This window comes from Aythya marila, assembly GCF_965140915.1.
Source record: "Aythya marila genome assembly, chromosome: Z".
NCBI lineage: Eukaryota > Metazoa > Chordata > Aves > Anseriformes > Anatidae > Aythya > Aythya marila.
Window position 1 is genome coordinate 34,460,277 of NC_139080.1, and position 22,555 is coordinate 34,482,831.

At 41.4% G+C, this 22,555-nt stretch overlaps 1 protein-coding gene across 10 annotated transcripts in view; it reads right to left on the reverse strand.

The window, feature by feature from the left end:
• The window catches only part of NFIB (nuclear factor I B), a 188,724-nt gene extending 174,725 nt beyond the window's left edge, over positions 1-13,999 (reverse strand). For 3 of the 10 annotated variants that reach the window (XM_082784207.1, XM_082784206.1, XM_082784202.1), the window contains exons 1-2: positions 13,170-13,999; positions 6,575-7,106 (exon numbers count right to left, since the gene is read on the reverse strand). In XM_082784207.1, coding sequence (XP_082640333.1) covers positions 6,575-7,106; positions 13,170-13,199 — 562 coding nt within the window. In that variant the 5' untranslated portion in view covers positions 13,200-13,999. The remainder of the gene's footprint in view (positions 1-6,574; positions 7,107-13,169) is intronic. The other 7 variants (XR_014319416.1, XM_082784203.1, XM_082784204.1 and 4 more) reach the window with 5 other exon arrangements.
• Between the last annotated feature and the right edge of the window lie 8,556 nt (positions 14,000-22,555).

The window sequence follows — 22,555 nt, forward strand, 5'->3', positions numbered from 1 at the left end:
GGTAGATAGGAAGGCTAGAAAAAGATGTCGCTTTGACAGCAATTCTGGTGCAACAGACTTTAAAATTCAACATCCAGTGGTATTAGTGTTTAATTACTTTATAAAGTTTTCAGTTACAACAAATCCAATATGCATGAAAAATAAGAAATTTAAAACATAAACCTCTGCTGTTACTTGAAGTATTTCCCTTATGAATTAGTGACCTTATTTACAGTTTAGAAATATATATTTTTTGTTGTTCCCAGAATTGTTCTTCTGTCTGAAATTACCATGAAGCAATAATTTTCTGTTTTCTTTTCTGTTCTTTACTTCATTGCTTCTTGCTGTCAATCTAAATGTGATTCATAAATTAATGCTAACCTCTAAATTTTCAACTAATTGCATGGAATTTATTTAACCATAACTTCCTTTGTCTTAAACATAATTAATATCATTTAACCCTGTGAAAATGACCTCCCTGGTTTATCAAGAAAAAAACAGAATAAGTAAAAAGCAAAAGACTCTTTCCTAAAACATATATATTTCATTCCTGATTGCAATAGTAAATTAAATACTAAAATTCCCCATTTATTTCTCATGAATTTGTCATATCACCCACAACACTGGTCTGAGGAAAATTAAAATTAAAAACAAAAAATAAATACATTTTGAATTCTTCATTTTTACTGTTTGACTGATGTGTGCCCTTTTCAAGTGTTTTATTTTCCTGTGTCTCCATACACAAAATATTCATAATAGTCAATTGAAAAATATCCCCATGCCTACATACACATGAAAATAGCCCCCATCTTTTAATGACAAATACCTTTTCCGTCTGTAATGTTGAGCACATTTGAGATACTTGACCAAGTTGTCATCCTACGTTTTACAGTATAAAACTAGAAAAGAAGTCAAAAGGTGTCTTTTTAAATTGACACAAGCAGTGTTTTAAAATTACATTTTCTGTATGCCTGAATAAACGGGAATTGCTCAAAATAATCCAACATTTTTAAAGTGTTTATTTTTCCCTATCAGCTTCTTAAACTACAAAAGCTCTTCTCATTTGAGAACAAATAAAACAAACTCCTACCTCTACTTCTGTACTGGCTCTCTGACTCCAAATTGAGATTTAATGCAAGGGATCAGCATGCCATTTGAGCATGTAAGTAATAGGCTTCAAGAGCATTTAGACACCTATAAGGTACAGGCAGTAATAATCTCTATTTCCTGTTGTTCCCAGTGCAACTAACAATTTGCTGTGTAAACTCCAGCAAAACTTACTTGTGCCTTGACATATCCTTCTGCAAAACAGGTTAAAGGTTCAATTGTATGTTCCCATATAAAGTATTTAGAAGGAGGCAAATCATTCAAGTTAATGGAAGTAGGAACAATCAGCAATTCAACAGAATGATTGATTCTTCCAGGCCCCTTTTTTTATTATTAATTTATTTATCTATTAATTGTGTGTGGAAGCATCAATGCACACAAGAAATGAAAATTCTTGTCCACAATTCTTCAGGGTGTTGTGACATATAGATGTTTCAACTTTATAGGAATTATACAATGAGATGGTTATAACATTATTTTGGGTCCAATCTTAAGTGGAATTTCTTATACTTAAAGAAAACTAACAGAAAAAATATATTATTTACTGTTGTAAAAAAGCAAAGTATTATCACCATGTTACTCTATCCTCAGTTTTCTATGCTTACTATATGTAAACTGAAGTGTGATATAAGAATGACTACACAGACGTATTCAAAAATTTGAGCTCAAGTCTGCGCGCACGCCTCACTAGCACTGCCAAAGTGAGAAGGCGGGTATCCCTGCTCGCTAAGGGATTGCTGATTCCTCTGCATTTAGCTGGACTAGAAGCAGTTTTGGATCCATGCAGGTGCAGCCCGGGAATGCCTGCACTCGGGCTTAGATGATCTTTAAAGGTGCTGGCCAAAGGATCAGGACAGCGTGCGTGACAAACCTGGCGCAGCCTGCATTGGCTTCTTGACGCAGCAGCCGGCTGCAGCCATGTGGTGTGCGTGCCATGCCAGCACGCAGCCGGCCCCCTCTCTCCTGGGATCTGCATGCTTCCCAGCGGCCCAACAGATGAATCCTCGCAGGAGAAGTTCTCCCCTACCTCGTCTGCAGGGAACCAGCCCGCTTCCTGCCTCTCCCCCTCTTTATTTTCCCGCCTATCCTTCCTTTTTCCCTTTTTTCCCGCAACCCCCGGAGAGACAGGACACAGTCTGGTGACACAGGGGCTCACGTAGGCCAGGCTTCCTTCTGTGCAGCCCTTTGGGTAGGGCTGCTAATCCTTCTTATTAATTAACGAGATAATAGCAGTTAACCGGAAAGCAATATTAATACTAACTATCTAGGAAACTTCCAACAGAAATGATTTAGCCTTTTTGCAGAGTTCCTGGTAGCAGAAAATCTGCAGCTGGAACTGTAACTACATCTTGATGTTTTAAGAACTTTAAAAAATCAGGAGTGCCTGAGCAGTACCAGACGAAGAACATCTGCAACTATTTTCTGTTCTCCTTCTTGGATAGTTTAAAAGATCCTTCCCTCAACTTCAGATTTTATTAACAGCTGGGGATGCAGGCTCCCCCAGTTATATCAGTCCTGCAAAAGGACAAAGGAGAGTGTAAACAGCAACATGACTGATCTGAGAAATATACTCTGAGAGGCACACACGTTTAAAAGACTTACAAATATTTACCATTTACATTTACCATTGCTTCAGTTCTTTAAGTTCCCAGAATATTTCTCAAGGTCTATTATGCTTCATTCACTATCTTCTAAAATACCTAATATCATCTTTGAATTTTATTTATGCTGCAAGGAAGAAAAACAGCAGAGACAACGTGAGGATTAGGAATTCTGCAGATGAGACACACTGCAATGAGATATTTTATGTTTTAGCAAAAGAGTAATGTATTTATTTATTTATTTATTTATTTATTAATCAGGCATTGTAAGACTAAGCAAAACATCTATCAGAAGAAGGGATTTATATTATCTGGGTTCTGTTGCAGCAAACAAGTACTGCAGCTTTCATTCACTGATTGTCAAAAACTTTCCAATGTGCCCACTGCAATGCGGATGCCAACCAACGAATCAAAGGCATTCAGCAACTAGACAAAGAGGGTCTGATGCCAACCTCGGTGCCACTGGCAACCATTATTGGCATCAAGCACATTGTCTGCCTTTTTTTTTTCTCCTCTCCTGGCACTTGACAAACAAAATGGCGGTTCTTGTAGCAACGGGAACACAGCCTAAGCGCTGCACTGATTGAGTCAAATACCATCAAATGATTTTATGGACTCAGATGCATTTCATATTAAATGATAGACAAACAAACGAACAAAAAAATGTCTCTGATGCTAGCTAAAAAAAAGGGGGGGGAGGGGGCATTTTTGTCATTAGAAACAACATTTGTGGCATTCACAAGGTTTGGGCTTTAAAAAAAAACAAACAAACAGTGAGAGGGGAGGGTGGACTAGATACACAAAACAAGCAGAGTCCTGTAGAAATGTATTATGATTTAAAATTATTTTGAGGCTAAACATTGATCACTGTGTGCCTCCCATTTTCTTCCTCCATTTCAGTCAAAGGCATTGCAACCTATGCCAAGCCTCTTTTTAAAAAAATAAAATTAAATTAAAATTAAATTAAAAAAAAAAAAAGTTCCTAAAGCGCAAGAGGATGGTAGAAAGGGAATAGGGAGAAAAAGATGCTGAATTCTGAGGGAGGTGAGCGAAAAGCAGAACCAGGTGAAGTTGGTCAATGATAGAACTTCATAGGTCAGTCTTTATTTCATCCTTCAAGGCAGATGTGGAAGTAGAAGCTCTTTTTATTAGGAACTGAAAGGATTATTGACACTTCTAGATCTGGAAATTGTCAATATATTGTAACATGCACTCTGCACTGCAATGCGGATGCCAACCAACAAATCACAGGCATCCTAGGCTAAACAAAGAAGGTCTGATGCCAATCCTGGTGCCACTGGCAACCATCACTGGCACTCAAACTATCCTTCCTCCTCCTTTTTCCCCTAATCTTCTTTTTTAAAGCAACAAAAAAAAACATACTTTTTGGCCCCTTTATTCATTTTGTGTGCTAATTCATTCTTCATATTTCATTCAGCAATTAAATTGTTTCTATTTCTCTACTTGTTTTTTATATGATACTATTAAGCGGGTTTTGAATTCCAAAATAGAAATAAAAAGCAAAACAGCATGTGTAAAAGGCAGCATTTTGGTTGACTTCATGCTTATCTTTTGGAAAGCCTGGTGCTCTTAATCAAGTGCACTGCAAAGTGCCACAATTAACCTGCTTTCACTGAGGACAGAGAATCAAAGTTTGACAAAACGGGATAAAAATACAAAGATAACTTAATATGACTTCTTCAAGAAGAGAGCCAACAGATGTTAACAGAAGATTAACTGTAAAGCAGCAAGAGAGATAAAAAATACACGCGGTTCACAACAAACAAAAGGGTCTACTGAGGGTGGCTTGGTACAAAGAAATTAGCCAGCTTCATCTTCCCGTATATTCCTGAAGTAGCTTCTTGTAACTTTGGAAGTTATAATATTACAGCATGCTTATCTTACTCATTTCTGTTTAGACAAATATTTTGAATAATCTCATATTCTCAATCCATTTAAAACAGTATATCAGCTATGCCTTTCATTTTCTTGCCCCATTTCAAGTTACTGGCTTCCAACAACTTAAAATCAAGAGTGTGAGTACCCTGACCACAGCTTCTTCGGTTCAAGATCTACATAAGCTATTTTGCCTCCCTTTATAGTTTTGACTTTTACAGACAGGTATATCCATTAGAATTAATCAGTAAGCTATATCTTGCAATATTTGCATTCAAACTAATGTTCTTTTTTTTTTTTTTTTTTTTCCTTCAAGGAAATTTGAAGTTAAAAATATTTTGTAATTAAGATATTTTGTTTAATACTATCATAGAAAACTTATTTTTTATGCTTTTGAGGATCAGATTTACCAGACTGTGCAACTACTTAAAGTCGCTGCAAAATTTCTAAGTACATTTTCTACTACTGTGGAGAGAAAATATATAAAATACAAACAAAAGGGAAAAAAAAGGAATTTTTTCATGAGGAACAAATAACAAAATTGAAAACAATTTATACATTCACAGGAACACAGTACACCATTTGAATGTCTGAATTTCTAACAGAAAAATTCATTGAAAATAAAAAGGTTGTCTTGTGTATCTGTTCTTTAAAACAATGAATACACATTGAAAGAAGATGTGCAATTTCACTTTTTTGTTACTAATAAAATCCATTCAGTTTATTTTTTGGTTAGATCCAGAGTTATGTATCGGGCATCAGATAACAGCCTGCCATCTGCCCTTCTGCAGGCCATTTCTGCCTACTACCAGGCCAAGTTGTAAAATGGCCCACCATCTGCAGCCGTTCAAACTTTCCCTGGTTTAGATCTGCGGCTAAAAAATAAATGTTTTATTGCTGCTTATCAGCCAGCAATACAAAGATGGCTAGAGGATGATATAATCAGCAGAAAGAACGCAAACGATGCACACAGAGAAAATGTTTCTCAGCAGGCTTAGGATCAGAGGAAAACCTTTATCTACTTACAGCCATTTATGATTCTGGGGGACCTGCATATGAATATTGTTATGTGAATATGTAAAATGAATAGCATTTTTTCCCTGAGATATGATTACCAGAAGCACTGTTTGTATTTAAGTTCCATAAAATTAAGCTAAAGGAGCTTTTCTGTGATTTTTCATATTTTAATTATCTGCCAAATAAAATTAATTATACTGGTGTGATTATGAAAATATACTTTTTATGGAAAATTCTCTATAAATATCTTTGTTTTTCAAGACTCAGATAGGAAACATGAGCTAATGATATAAATATGAATAAAACGTAAAGTAGTGTATGCTGTAATTCTGACTACTAAATATTTACTAAGCTGCATTCCTGTGCTAAATTTTTTTTCATATTTATTTAATAGTCATGAGAAAGTCTATAATTGTGTTTAGGGTTACAATAGAATCATCAACATAAAGATGGATTTTTGATTATTTGTAAATGAAAATGCAAGAATAAATATTTATATTATTTATTGTGATTGTGCAATTGCACATACCTGCATCTGTTACTAACAATACTGGTGGGTTGGGTGGGGAGGACACACAAAAACTTTAAAGAGAAGAATGTTTTCTGAAGTCGCTACTGGAAAAAATACACAATATTGTGCCCCTTTTTCAAGAAAATAAATAAGTTAAATAAATAAATAAATAAATAAGGCAGCTTCAGATGAACTAAAGTACTACTCTGGTATGTCCTACTTTCTCCTGAAAGAGAACAAGAGACATATGTCAAACATACATGTCACTTGCACAGGTCTGTAGGAGTATATGTGTATTTGTGTATATATGTATACATGCTGATTTACATAAGGATATGTACCCACATTATGTATAGAGACCACAGAATAATGTTTCACTGGAAGTGAGCCCATAGGGGAAACAGGGCTACTCAGAATCAGAGTTTGACACACTAACATAGAAACACAACAATCTGCTTCCTACCTTGCTCCTGCACGTAGTATGCCAAAAACAAATCAAGCTCCTTGACTGATACTGTTATGTGGTGTGGCTGGACGCAAAGTGCTGGATTTGTGCAATGTGGGGATTTCATGAGCCGCTCTCCATCCGTACTTTCCAAGGGGATGCCTTTGAACAGGATCACCATGACTAGATCCAGACGCCAGACTTTGTCAGCCTGTCTCAGGCAGTCGATTCTCCTAATCTTACCCTTCTGGTCAGGATTGGACAATACACAGCATGGGTGCTTCTTCCCAGTCACCGTGAGCACAAAATCCTCCCGGAACTCTTGGCGAATATCTTTGCGCAGCTTGGCGAGGAGCCTGGATGCCCACTTCTGTTTAATTTCGGGCTTTTCGCTAAGTAGCTCATCCTTGACTGCTCTTTCCTCATCCTTTGACATTCGTTTTTCATGTTTTTTGAAGTACTTGCGTTTTCGAGCCTGGAGGTTGAACCAAGTGTAGGCAATTGCACGGACATGTGGAAGAAGTGCCTCAATGAACGGGTGAAATTCATCCTGTGAAGAGAAGTGGAGGGAAAAAAAAAAAAAAAAAAAAAAAAAAAAGAGAGGAAGAAAACTCAAAGTCAGTAACCTCTCATAATCAAAGCATTATCAAGAAAGATTTCTGAAAATCTTAAAGTGAATTCCAAGATGAAGAGAATAAACACTAAATAGTTAGTTAAAATCTATGCAAAATTCTGCATAACATCTTTTACGCGTTTATTATTGCTATCAGGCAACAGACAAAAGTACACGAAGAATCACATTTTCCCTATATTTCACTCTTTAAAAGAACCCTGTGAAGATTTTATTCTGTATGCCTCCCCTCACTTCATCCCACAATGCTATAAAGACTACATCATTTAAAAGAGATGCTATTGAGATGTTTTATTTCTAACATTTAAATCTCTGAGTGAATGGCTAGCATCAAGAAAAGTACCATTGTGCAAAGAGGACACTATACGGTTTTAAAAAATCTGAGAAGAAACGTTCAGAATGCTGAGGCGAATGCCACACAGTTCATTTCTCTTCTCTGTGGCACAGAAACACAAAGCATATACATGCTCAGTGTAATGCCACACAGTTCCCGCTTTTGGAGCATGCTCTCAGCAAGAGACTGCTGGTGGCACAAAGAGCATGCGCCATTAAACTTGATCCATTTTCTTATCAAACGTCCAACATTCCAGCACTGAAACAGCACCATTCCAGCGGTGGTAACTAGAGAAACCAGTATATAGTAAGGGAAAGTGGGGAAAAGACACAGCGTGTCGTACACAAATCCTGAACAGAAGCTTCTGTACTTTTAGCTCTTCAGGCTTCCCTCCCACCACCCCCAAACTCTGTAAAATGAAAGTTTATGAAGTTGAGAACAAAAATTACATTAATTTTCTTCTGGCAGCTCCACTATGGGTTTTGAAGCCCCACAGAGTCAGTTAATTTGTTAACTGATCACATGAGTGTGGCAATTATTCTAAACCCCTTAAAAATCAATCTGAGGTGTACAATGAAAAATGGCAACTTGGCACAAACTTTGCATTCTTTGTGTTCCTGCATGCTGTGGCAGAGTGACATTACGAGTGCACCGCTGGTCAAATGCTGCTTTTGTGATACCCATGCAATTTATTTACAGTTCCAAAATATCCCTTTCTATCATCTGGCTACACCTGAAAGTTCTTATCTTCTGCCTAGCAGCAATATGTATTACATTAAGGAGGTAATGCGTAGTTGTCGTCTACAAGCACATCCTATAGCAATTAAATTAATTTGTTTTGTCTGCTTAAAGTACCATCCTACACATCCATGTTAATATCTAAATAGGCCTTTCCCAAAAACTAAAGCCTCTTCTGTGAACAAATCTGCTCTTTAAAACAGTGTGATCTGCTTATCAAACATTACTGTATTTTGGTTTGCAAGGGAGACCTTAGGGAAGATACCTCTCTGTGTGTAGGCATATGTAGTTTAAAATACCATGCAGATTGTTCATCATGCTGACTGGCACGGTTCAATCAAACTAAAACTGAACCTTTTAAATACAATTATATTTATACAATTAACAAACTAATATTTTAGCTACATTGCTAGACAGGGAATGAATTATGTTTAATCAGTAGGTTGATTAACTCCATTAGGGAAAAAATGATGAAAATATAACTAATGGTCTCAATTATAGAGAGTTCAGACTGCCATTGTAGAAGCTTCAGGACAAGAATTTAGTATTTAAATCTTCAAATTTCAAACAAACTTTAAAATTTCCTGAATGGTAAAAACCTACTGGAACTGGTTACCTTGCTTCCGCCACCACCCTCAAATTAAACAGAAAACAAGTTGCAAGCCATTTCCCTATGTCCATGTTACCTTCACAGAGAAAAAACAATAATAATAAATAAAAAAAAAAAAAGGGGGGGGGGGGGAGAGAATATTAGAAGATAATTCAGCACATAAACTATTCCACTACAGTACGACATTTGACAAAGTCACAAAGGTAATAATTAAACTGACTAGTAGTTTCCAGCAGAGATTTGAACAATTCTGATACTATACTGGCACATGAAACTAGGCCATGGAAAGAGTTAAACCACAATCTGTTCTTTGTGTGGGAAGGCAATACTGCTCTGAGTAACCACAGCCCATGATAAGACTTCCCTATCTTCATACGCTTTCCAATGCCATGCTTTTTTCCCCCTCAATTCTAACTACTATCAAAAGTTTATTTTTTCACCTATGAAAGTCATCTTAATCAGAGCATTTACATAAAATGTTAATAAAATTTTAACTAAGCATAAGGAGGAAGGTTTTTCAGTGTAAAATCCTTACAATTAATTTTAGAATGAGCAAAACAGAATTCCTTCACATCTTGAAAATTCTAATATCTGTGATTAAATGTGGGGTAAGAAAAAAGACAGGGGGCTGAAGAGCTTTGATAGATATTTTTTTTTTCCCAAATACAATAATTTACCCTATGTCTAAAACAGATTCCAACATTTATAACTTTAAATGGCAATAAAATTAACATGGAAATTCTACACTACTAGAAAACTGCAGATCTAGTTTTCTTTTTAAGATGGACACGGCAAACTCTTCCAGAATGGCTTCGCCTTCAGGTGCTGCACATTGTGTTACCAATAATAACCAATAGCATTTATATCTATGAAAATTTTATAGAGATAAATGCCTGTTTTTAAATTTCAGTCTCCACTGGTTGAATAGTGGTTGAATGTTTTCCTTTTCAGAGAGTAAAACAAAACAAAAAAAAAAAAAAAAAAAAAAAAAAAGAAACCTTTTTAAGACTGTATTCAGGCTTTTCTTTCATGATATCATTAAGTCCTAAAGCTATAAATATATGTGAAAGAGTGTGAAGGAGAAAGACAGCAAAGAACATCCTGTTCTAGAGCAATATTATCAGATATCTGTGAGAGATTCATTGTGCATCTGGAGTCCTTTCAAATGAAACATTACTTGACAAGAAGTGCCCATAAAAAGGATCCTAAATGGAGATTTGCAATTAATCACACACATTCACCACTAAACCTCCTAAAAAGCCATCTACAGAATTTGATTTTTCCCCTTAATATTCATACGGCAATATTGAAAAATGATTTTTATGTGGCACTTACCCATGTGCCATAGTTGCTCTTGCAGTAGAGTGATTTATGGAGGAAAGATTTTCAAACGTCATATCAAATGGCTCAGGTGAACCATTCTGTATTGACAATTTAAATTAAAATGGAAGTTATTATAGAATAACTATGCAGTTTGTAAATAAAGGAAAAAATACCAGTAGTCTAATTGTATTGTAATGATGATAGATAGGCCGGCTTTTCTTTTTGGAATAGGTAAAGGAGAAATGCAGTGCCGCTCTCATATTTTTCACTCATAAACTTGGTATCAATTCATCAAAGTTTGAACCTAGGTTCATACAACAAGTATACAAGGCAGAAGTCTAGAAATTTTACAGCAAAAACTTCATGCATTCAATTCCCCATGTGGATTTTCCTTGTGCATAACGTATTATAAGGGGGTAAGAAAAAGGCTACATATTCTGAGTTTCCTGGACCACCATAACATAAAAATAAACGTGGTAAAAATATCACAAGAGTCTAAGCACTTAAAGGCATGCGGTAACTGCATCCTATCATGCCTCAGCAAGAGAGATAAATGTAGTTTATACTCATTCCCAAACAGGGGGAAAGAGACATGTGGGGGACAGAGAAAAAGACCCTCATGCCCCCACCCCCTAATTAAAGTGCTTTTGCCAAGTCTTCAGTCTTCCTTGAAGTTATTTTACATCCACCAAACTTTTATTGAAACAGTCATGGGTAACATTTGAATTGCCAAGGGCTGTCTTAAAACTGCACTTTGGGATTTTAGACTTGTTTCTGAAAGGTGCTTCAGCACTCTATCGGCACAAACTGAACTGGTGCTTGTGCACTAGCTTGATCCAAACAGGTGTTCTGTGTTTTGAACTTTAACCAAAATATTTTCTACTGAGCATACCCTGTCACAGTCAACATGCATCTGTGTAAAGCCTTAGAGAGGCAGAAAACAATAGAGAGAACAAATTTGGCAGTACTGTTTTAACTCAGTTGCAAACCAAAATAAGATTAATCAGTTTTATGCTTTAAATAAATTAATAGAGGAAAGCATACATTCTCATTTCCAACATAATCTGAATTTTTAATTTGGGAAGAGGAAAGACCATTTCAAAACAGCTCTTATCATTCCGAACAGATAGAGAAAAAAAAAAAATCCAAATTAAAATCAAATTGCTGCAATTGTGTTCCCTACATGTGCCTCTAAGTGTGAACTGCTCCGACACAGCAGATGATACAGCAGGATTACAAAATGTAAGGTAGAAGTTATTAACACACGAAAGCCAGGAATCGCTCTCCAGTATCTGTGACTGCAGCAGTATAAAGTTATGTGTTTGTATGTACCTAGGTATGGTATTTTAATATAGATTTGCGAAAAGCGGGGAAATCTATTGCATCTGAGTCCAAAAGGCAAAGATATGGGAAAAAAAAAAAAAAAAAAAAAAAAAGTCATTAAAGCAGAAAACAACAAAATGAACTGCCCGCCGTGCTAGAGGTGGTAGTGAAAACGTGCGTGTTTTCGGTGTTAGAAGTGCTAAGTTGTACTGTAAGGTATATATCCTAGGACAGAGGTCTCACTGCCTGTCATTTCACACGACGGGTAGGACGCACAGAATTGATTTTTGCTAATTGAAGGTAAGCAATTATTTCTCTGTGTGTACCTGCGAGCGTACGTATATCTGCTACACAAAATGCTTGCCACATGCAGTAATTTTTCTTTTGAGGAAGAAATATTTCTACGGCACTCTTTTCCAGCTTTGCTCCGCTGACGCTCAGGTTTACTTTCTGAAAATATCCATATCTAAGTCAATCACACTTAGATGCCAAACAAAATATAAACAATAAAAAATGTGTCAGCCAAAAAGCTACAGGACTGCTTCCAATCACTGAATAAGCCTTATCGTTGTTTCCATCTTCATTCACAATTTATGAATACTTCAGTCCTTTTGAATTACAATGCTTTCTAATTGTCGAATAACTTAAATCGCATTTATTTATTCGCCATGCAGCTATAAGCGCGTCGCTGCCCGCTTAATTACCGTACAGCGCGAGACGCCACTTTCTCACGTTTTCGCCTTCTTTAGCTATTTGTTGCGCCAATGTGGAAGCAAGCCGCTATCGCTTAATCAGTTTACATCACATCCTCCTAAGACAGACTTTCACAAAAGCTTCTCAGAACTATCCCCTGCCTTCTGCCCACGGCGTTTCCATCCCCCCGGCCGGTGCCCCCTCCCCAGCGCAGCCCCGGCGGCGACCTCCCCGCGGCGGCTGAGGCCGGGCACCTCTCTGCCCCCAGATCCCAAACTCGCTCGGGGGGACCCCGGCCGGGACCCGCGGCTCCCCGTCCCGCTGCCTTCGCTGCGTGCCGGCGGCCAGCCCCACGGTGAGCCCCACGGTGAGCCCCGCGTTGAGCTCCGCGCTCCGCCGCGGATGCTGCGCGCCCGGGAGGCAGCCGCGTCCCCCTCGCCCCCGCCGCTGGCAGGCTGCGCGCTGCTAATTAAGCCTAAGACGGGATCGCTTCGCGCCAAGAGCGCGCTCGCTGCCTTTTTTTTTTTTTTTTTCGGTCAAAAACAGCACTTTTCCTTTTAAAGGCTTTCGTTAGGTTCCGCGTACGCCGGCGGGCTGAAAAGACCGCGGAGTGTTTGATTCCAATCAAATCAATACTTCTCGAACCTGCTTTTTTTGCGTAATTGCGCTCATTTCCATTCTGTTAACCTTTGACTCCTTATGCACTAGCAATTAACAGCATTTGTCTCCGAGTGACACTTTGAATGGATCTCCCCAAAACAATGGCCTGGTACAGTTGATCCTCCAGTATTCCCCTCCTGAGAGAGGAGTTTGGATCTGACAAGCAGTTACAACTGCGCGTTAACCCATTACCACTACTAGCAATGACTCATTAACAACTCACACACAAATATAAAAAAAGCACGTGAAAATAAGTAAATAAACGAATAAATAAATGAAATTAAACAAAATGCGTCTATACCTGAGTGAGACAGATTGGAGAATACATCATGACTTCGCTTTGAGACCACGCTTGCCCGGAGAGCCCCTAAGAAAAAGCCTCAAAAAAGGAATAATTTCATCTATTCATTTTACAGTCATCTGAGACTCAAGGAAGATGAAATCAATCAGGACGGGGCTCTGCCCTGGATCACAACTTCACAACAAACCCCGGTCCTCCTTAAATAGCCAAAGATTCAAGTTCACTCCGTGTGCTAGATTTCCCGGGGTGAAATCCAATCTACACTTTTAACCCTCTTGTTGTCGGCGGCGCAGGAGTCTTGGTTTTGCTGCTGCTGCTGCTGCTGCTGCTGGTTGTTTTGCAGATGAGGGGGGAAGGACTCGAGCGGCGGGGGGGGTGGGGGGGGTGGGGGGGGTGGGCGGGAGGATTTTTTGTTTGGCTTTTTTTTTTTTAATTTTTTTTTTTTTTTTTAAAGAAGTTGGTGGTGGGTTATTATGGCACTGTCACCACGCTCTCGAAAGTTCAAGGTTACAGCCCGGAGCGGCGCAGCGAAATCCCGGAGCAGGCGAAACTTTGCACGGCAGCGACCATGTGTGCGGGAGCGAGCCGGAGCGAGCGTGTGCGTCCCCCAAGGGTGGGAAAGCTCCGCAGCGCGCAATCTCCGGGCTCCTCTCGCGGCTGCCGCTGCCTCCTGCTCCCTCTGCCTATCCGCTCCCTCCGCCCTCCCTCCCGTTCTCTGTGGGTAATGTTAAGAGACTGCTTTCCAAACGCCCACTATAATAAAAATGATCTCTTGAAAATTCAAACGATAAATCTCTCCCTCGCTCTCCCTCCCTATTTGCTCGCGCGCAGTCTTCCCCTTGGCTTTTCCTCTCACTGTTCAAAACTTGGAAGTTGAAAAATTCACCGGTTACACCCTCTGGACCCCGTTCCAGCTCTCTCCCCAAATGAGACTTAAGTATTTTTTTTTTTTAATTATTTAATTACACAACCATCCCTTACACTCCTCCTCCTGCAAACACATTCCTTGTCCACCATATCCCCCTCCCCTGCCCTCCCTCTTTATTAATCACCACCTAACGCCGCAGAAGGAACGAGCACGTTTTGCAAACATCCCTCATTTTCCCTCTCCTCCGGTGGGAAAAAAAAGTTGCGGCGGCGGCTGAGGGAGGGGGACACAGGGAGGGGATCGGGCTGTCGTCTGCAGGGGGTTTCTTTTCCTTCCCCCTTTCGGGATACGACCTCGGCCCCCGCGGCACCGGGGGAGCTGCAGCCCCGGGACGCGTTTTCTGGCCAGGCAGGAGGCTCGGAGAAGGGAATTTGCCCGGTGTGGCCCTGAATGCACGGCGGGGCTGGGGGCGCGGCGTCTGCCTCCCCCCGGCACCGGTGCTGCCTCTGCCGGTGGCGTCTCGCAGCCCCCGGCGGTGTCCTGGAGGGACCACGGGCTTCCTCCTTCCCGAAGTGAGTTTATTCACGCCAGGCATCTCACGACGACACATCAAGGAAAGTAGGCAGGTTCAAGTCAACCATGAAATGGTCACTTTTTAACCCCGTCCTGTCCTCATTAGGGAAATGCTCAAACACAGCCCATTTTCAAAGAGGGCTCTTAATGAGGGGAGCTTGCCAAGTCTACCAGCTGCAATTCACATAAATTTACAAACCAAAAGGAGAAGGGGGAAGGGCGGGGGAAGGAGAGAGCCCGTGCAAGACAGGTAATGTCAAAGGAAACAGCTAGAGCCCAACGCGTTAACCCTTGCGGGGTCCGCTCCGCACCTCGGTCTCTGGCTGCACTTGCAGAGTCCCCTCGGATTTGCAGGGTTCAACCGACACCCACCGTTGTTCCTTTTCGCAGACCACATTAATAAGTGACAAGTTCAGAGCAAGCACTCGGGCGGGAAAGGATGAGGCAAATTCGGGGTTAACGACAGCGAGCACATTTATTCTCCTATCTGGTGGAGAATACCCCCCCAAATCCTATCATCTCTTCCTTCACCCAGACACTGCAAAAAGCTGATAACGCCAGCTTTAAATACCGGAGTTTCCCTTTGAATAAATATTCAATTTAACTGGAGTTAATTTACCATAAAAGACATTCCCCTTGGCACAAATGCACTGATGTCCTTGAACACACCTCTCTGAGTGCTTGAACTCTTACACAACAAGCCATTATTGCAGACCTGATCTAATGCCACAATAAGCCCTCCCCAACTCCTTTCTCCTTCTCACTCCTCCACGAGGACCAAGGTGAGTCCCCAGCCCCATGTCACCTGCCCTGAGAGCTGCAGAGGCTTCAGAAGCCTGCTCTTTCCCAGGCAGGACTCGCGGGAGGCACCACATCCTCCCAGGTCCAGGCCAAGGGCCAGCTTTGAGATACAAACCCGTGCACTGACAGCAAGAAATGCCTGGCAGAGTCCTGGAAGTGAGGAAAGGCAAGGGCAACAAAGCACGTGGAGCAAGGAGCAAGGTAGGGAAGACACCAAGCTGTGTTTTCTGCAAGGGGAAGTCAGGGAGGGGCTGGGTTTGTGTCTCCACCGGTGGGAGCCATTTTGCATCCCGACCCAAAGCAGACCAGGACAGGGTGCGGAGCCAAGCACTGCGGCCTGTTGTGGTGCTGCTGGGACAGGATGGAGCAGGCCCCACACCTGAAGGCACCCTGAGGGGAATGGAGCCGCCTGCCCAATGGGGCTCCAGAACCGTCCTCTCCTGCACATCCCCTAGGAGGCAAGGTGGGCACAGTGTGGGTTGTCTTTCGTTGAGCCCTCTGGTTCCTCCCAGTGAATCCCAGTGGAAACCTGCATGGGAGGGAGGGTTTTCCCTGAGAGAGGCCCGTACACACGAGCAAGCAGGTTAGCCTGGAGAGCCACAGTGTTAACATGGCAATGACAGCAGCCGTAGAGTCTGGACCTAGGCTTGCATGAAGACTTTGTGCAAAAGCTGACCATTTGCCTCCAAGTCCTTACCCACATCAACCCTGGGACAGATGGTCTTGATCCCCAACACCCACCCTATCTCTTTTGGAGCATTTTTTTGGCTAGCAGTGGAGATTTTAGTACCCTGGACTTGCACTGAAAGTGTCTTCTCCTCTTTCAGTTGCAGACAGTGTACGCAAATGTTATCAGATGCTGGGAGATGACATTGCCCTTGAACTTCAGAGATAATGATGTTAAAAAGTGGAAAGGCCAGTTATGCCACTGATATACTTCCTAAAGCAAAATTTCAGCTGATGCCCTTTGTCCAGACAACTGCTCAACTGTTTTGAGTTTTGGAGCACAACACTATTATTATGCATCAGAAATCAAAGAGAGAGGTATTGTTAATGCTGAAATGTGTAACCTCAGATTCTCTCAAGATACAAGTGGGCAATTGGGTTGACTGTCTAAACATGCATATGCTGAACTTCTAAGAAATTATATTTTCATGAAAATTCCAATGCAAAAATCAGGGGCATTTGAACGAGATATACAGCATTTAATACAAAAGATTCAACATCAGAGAAACAACTCCAAGATTTTTTCTTAAAAGGTCCCCATGATCTAAAAGACAAGCTTTACAGTGCTTTTTGCATCCAGTTTAACAGCAATACAATTAACTTCTTTTTAACCCATGGTTAGAAAATGCAGCTCTCACACACAAACCCATTACGTATACAAATACTTAGGTGTACATATAAATACTGTGCAGCATGAGTAAAATACAGTTTGTGTCACCTATGTGTAAAAAATAACCCAAATCACATTAAGTAAGTTAAGTAACACATTAGTGTTACTTAATGGTGAGTCTACCTATATGACTAGACTTCATGTCTTGTGAGACTTCTTGTACCATCACACTCAACTACAAAGTAAAGTTTCACTTGTGTTTGATACAGTCACAGCCTTGGTCAGTTTCCCAATGTACAGGAGCTCTGTCGTCCGTGCATACAGATGTATACATATTCATTAGCATATATATACACAGACAAAAAGTTGGGTAGCAAACATTTAGGGAAGAAACACAACTAGCTAAATAAGCAAACAGATAATACATTGTTTTACGAGGTCTTGATTTATTTCATATGCGGCTGAATTTGTAAGGTATTTATGATTCCTTTGGAATGCGAACAGCAATCACTACAACTTTTGAGTTACCGTAGTATCGCACCTATAAATTTATATATCATAATATTTATTAGCAATCTTTTTTTTCTGCGTAATCAGAAGAAACATATTCTATATACAAACTGCATATATGCACGATCAGATACAAAGCATGTATATATGCAATCAGAAGCACAGAAAACCACTACTGGCTCTACAAGAAACACACACATATATGAAGGGTGTGTGCGCGTGACCTCTGTCCACATACAGTTTGATGGGGACTATAATACTCAAGCTTTCCACAGCTCCCAGACCAGCAAATGAAAACATCAAACCTCAAGTGTAAAGCTGTGTAAACCACAACGTTTTGGGTTACACAACTGTGCAGTTTTTGTCCTCGCTGCGGGTCATGTTCTCAGCCTTACAAAGGCATGGAAACCCTCTTACCCTGATACAGTAAATTCTTTTTTAACAAATAACATTTTCTGATCTTAAATGCTCTGGAGGTAAAGAGCAGCAGCAAGAACAAGATTTCACCTCCATCTTTTCTGCCAGTTTTTATCACTTGCCAGTTTTTTAAGGGGGTGGGGGGAGACAGGGGGATGGGACTACTACGACACAGAAGCTGGACTTAAATGTCTGTTTAAATCAGAATAAAAAACCTTTTGTTGTTGTTGTTGTTTGTTTGCTTATTTTGTTTTCTCCTTGCAATTCAAAGTTAAAGTCTTAAGGGTAGCAGCACAAGACCGCTTCAGAGAACTTTAATCTTGTGTGTTTTGGCGCCTTTTCCCTGCCAGCTACTGTACTTAAAAAAAAAAAAAAAAAAAAAAAAAAGTTGGAGATCTTGTCTGTCCCGTCTCAAGTTCAATGGCAGCGCTTTCCAGCAGCAGGAGAAGATGGCCATGTTCGCAGCCCTAATAATAATTCAGATCACGCCACATCGGCATCTTGTGTCAGAGCCGAAACGGGCTTCCCCACCCCCTTCAACCTGATAGCTGCCAAGTCCTCACACACTCCGCATTCAACCACAACTTAATGGATGGGATATTGTGCATTAAAATGTGGCCCAGACACACAGGCGAAGAGAGGACAAGAGGGAAAGCAGACAGACACACACACACACACATACACACAGACACGCAGGAGAAAGGAATGAATTAAAACACACACACAGGTCCCACAACAAAACAGCAGTGGAAAAAAAAAAAAAAAAAAAAAAAAAAGGGAAAGGAAAGGAAAAGAAAAAGAAAGGGGGGGGGGGGGGGGGGGGAGGGGGAAGAACAAAAAGAAACCCTCTAAAATAACTTTAAAAAAAACAGCCAGAAATGCCACCCGAACACTTCGTCCTGCAATATAGTGTGAAAGAGACCAGCAATCACAAGGCTCCAGACAATTTATCTAGCTGACCATACACAACAGCGATGCCATTTCCTCAACATTATACATTAACATTGCAGCCCATTAACTACCAAAACCACCAACACAGCCAGAGAGAAAATATTACATTAAAATGACAGTAAAGAAACAGTATCTACAGCAACAAGCGAGAAGGAAAAAGAACTGTCTGCAAGGTACAAATAAAGTAGCATTTGCATTAATCCTTTCCAGCATTTAACTGATAGTTGCCTGCCAGAAAAGCAGGGGGAGGGGGAGAAAGTTGGAGCAGGAAATGTGCCAAGTTCAGCACTTTTGGACGCAAACTCCCATCAACTGATTCCTGGCATAAAAGTGTGACCCATATACAAAAGCTGCCAAAATAGCAAAATATAAACAATCCACCACTTATATCTCATCCTGTAAAACAGAAGTAGTATCAGCATTTAAGAAGAGGGTATAACATCCACTTTGAAACCACATAGACAAAGTCTCAGCCGGGAAGAATTAAAAAACAAGAGCCAAGCAAGTCATATATTACACATATATGTGGATATAAATAATTTCCAGCACCACATACCATTGCAGCGTACTGCATTAAACAAACGGGATCTTGAAGTCTGTCACACACACCAGCGGGCCATTGGCCTCACATTTCCCAGGTTACAAATCAGTTCTTTTTCTCAAGAGCTCTGTGCTTTTTGTTTTGCTTTGCTTTTGTTTTGTTTGGATTTCCAGAAGTGGCCTTCTGCCTTTTGTCTGGGGGGTGTCGAGGAAAAAAAAATAATATATTTTTTATTACTTTTTCTCAGGCTGGCTGTTAACTTTGTTTTGGTTTTGTTGCTGTTGCTGGCTTTCTGTACGGCAGCAGACGGGAAGAAAATTTTTGGCTGGAGCCGGGGAAGAAGCAGTAAAGTTACCGTCCGCGGGCGGTGGGCACCCCCCCACTTCTTCCTCCTCCTCCTCCTCCTCCTCCTCACCCTCCTCCCCCCCCCCCCCCCCGCCTCTTTTCCCAGTCGTCTAGAGTTGCAAGGCTGTGGCGAACGTTTTGGGGCTGGCTTGAAGGCGGTGCGGGACAGGCTGAGGATTTAATAGTTTATACTGTTTATATTATATTATATTTACATTATAGTTTAACGCGTGTGTGTATATACACATATACATATACACATATACACATATACATATATATACACATATACATATATATACACATATGCCATATACACGAGCACATACGTGTCCACCCGTGCCCCGCTGTACACGTGCCCGTCCCCACACGTGCCCGCGCACACCGCCGCCGCCCCCCCCCGCCCCGGCCCCGCCGCGGCTCTCCGCTTCCGCCTGGCGGCTGCCGCACGCAGCGGGGCCGCTGGGCTCATTTGCATACTGCCGGCGCGGCAGCCAATGGGCGGCGCGGGGCGGGGCTGCGCTCGGCGGGGTTCGGCGGCGCTCGGCGGGGTTCGCTGCCCGCCCGTGTCCCGCCGCCGCCATGTTGGGGTTCGCGCTGCCCCGTGCCCTGCACTAAGAGCCCTCCGGCCGGGGCTGGGAGAGCGGGGGTGGGAGAGTCCAGCTCCCCGAGAGTTGTGTCCAAATTAACGAGCGAAATATTTTAGCTCAGCCGTCAAGCGGCCGCGCTCGACGGGAACATCTATTCGCACGTACTTCTCGTGCGAGGCGCTGGCGGGCCGGCTGTGTGGTGCCGTGCCGTGCCGGGGCGCCAGGCGACGGGGGTGTCCCCCTGACCGCCCCCGGCCCTTAGAGCCGCCGTGTCCGTGTCCCTGCTGAGTGCACTCCTGCCTGCCAAACACGGCGGCCGAGTGCGGGCTCTAAAGGGTCCTCCTCGTAATTGCTCGGAGACCGCTGGTGGGGGCACGGGGGCCCCTCAGGAAGTCAATTTTCTTTTGTCTGGTTCAACAAAAACGTCCTAAGCTGCTAAAACCCCCGCTCTACCCTCAAAATGAAGCACAAGTTGACATGAAAATAAATAGAAAAGAATCACAAGCTTTTAGGCTTCGGAACAATGACTGGGGAGTTTTATCTCTCTGGTTGTTTTATGAAGAAATCCAACCTGAAAAAAATAAGTCGTGGGTGTTTTCCGCCCAGTGAATGGGGGAAATGATTGCTCCTGCTATGTGTAGCATGGATTTTGTAAACTCTGTGACAGTCAGTTGAGCAGAGAGCAGACCTTTTTCCGTGCCAGAGGGAATCTGTGGGTGTTGATTTATTTTACGTTTTTGTTGTTGTTGTTAGAGGATTCAGGCTTTGTGTGAGAGAGTCACAGACAATTAACGATTTGCACTGGTCATCAACACTTACCAGAGCCTATTAGAAGAACTTTGGTGATATTTCATCATAGATTTCCAGGCTTTTTGTTGGTTTAGGTTTAATTTTGTTATTCTTGTCATGATTGCTGCCAAAGATTCAAGTACTAGTAGACAGGCCCATTGCGATCTGCAGCTTTCTGCTTTTGTTTGTTTTATTACTTGTTTATTGTTTGTTTTGCGCCTGTACACTTACTAAGACCAACTCTGCAACTGATTTAGCAAATAATTAGGAACTCTCTATACTATGACAAATGAGAAAAGTAATGGCAGCAAGGAGAGCCATGGATATTGCAATATTAGAAAAATCATGTTGCACAAATATGTAATGGTTTTTCTGTTTAGTTTAAGCCCAGACTGCTTGTCATAGGAAACTTTCTTGAACACATTTTTAAATTCAAATACTGTGTTATATAGCATTTCCATTGCCTTTGATTTCTGCACTAGTATATCTTGATTACAGCTTTCTTTTCTATATATATAATCAAAGACTCATGTATTTTGTAAGAGGCTGACCTTAAGTTCTGTTGATTCTGGATTTTCTAGTCTTTTGAGGTTTTGTGTATATAAATATTGAGAACCCCTGATACATTTTAATGTTAGCACTGGATAAAATATGAAAAGAGTGTAAATAATTTTCATCTAAGGATAATTGTTACACTCTCAATTGCCCATCTGGATATGACAGACAACAATCTGAGGAGAGCGATTCACTTGAAGAATTTCTGCTAAAATAAGTAACAGCTGAAGAATTGTTTGACGTCTCCATAACAGAATTAGTAAGATAGATTACATTCTTCAAAGTTATTTTCAAAGTTGCTAATAAATATAATTTGCTCTGTTAAAACCTCTGTTTTTATTTTCAAGGTTTTCTTGCTATCAACAATACAGGGAAATAAAATGATTGCAAGAAGGTCCGGCACATGATGGTTCAACAATGAAGTCTGTGATTACTGCAGACACAGAATAAATGGAACAAGTAAGGATCATATTAAGGGACGATACAGGGCAGGCAAGGTCTCCGTACAGCTCTGTGCGTGTGAGGTACTGCCATCCTCATGCATAACAAGGCAACTGAGAAAACCGGGTACATTTGGCCAAGTGCTTCATCTTGCAAATGCAAAAAAACTGCTGCCGTGGCCCCACCAGCTTTCAGCTGGAGGCTTTAAATTTTTCACGGGGAGAACACCGTGGTTAAAAAGGAGCCGCTTGCTGCTCCTGCATCAACCCGTTCAGGTTCGTCTCAGCAATGCACCACGGAAAACTCAGGATTTGCACATGTGCGCGACAGTTGCTCATTATTTCTGAAAGTTCATACTTTTGCCATGCTGTTCCGCACAGACTCCTGGCCCCACAGAGCCTCCTGCACAGTTACCTAGCAACTAGCCAGAAATATAACTCCGAGCTTGGCACAGGCAGAATGGATTCTGCTGCTGCTTCCCCCAGGCAAACGCTCTGCGGTCTGGGGTAAAATGCACTGGGCAGAGAGATCGGGGGAGTGCTGGTCATGAGCTTTCCAGAGACTGGTGTTAGTCATCCCCTGCCCTTCCAAGCGAAGCCTAGAGTTCCCACTCCCCGAGGCAGGGACACGTGCCATCTATTCCTGCTCTGCTCTTGCATATTGGGCAGA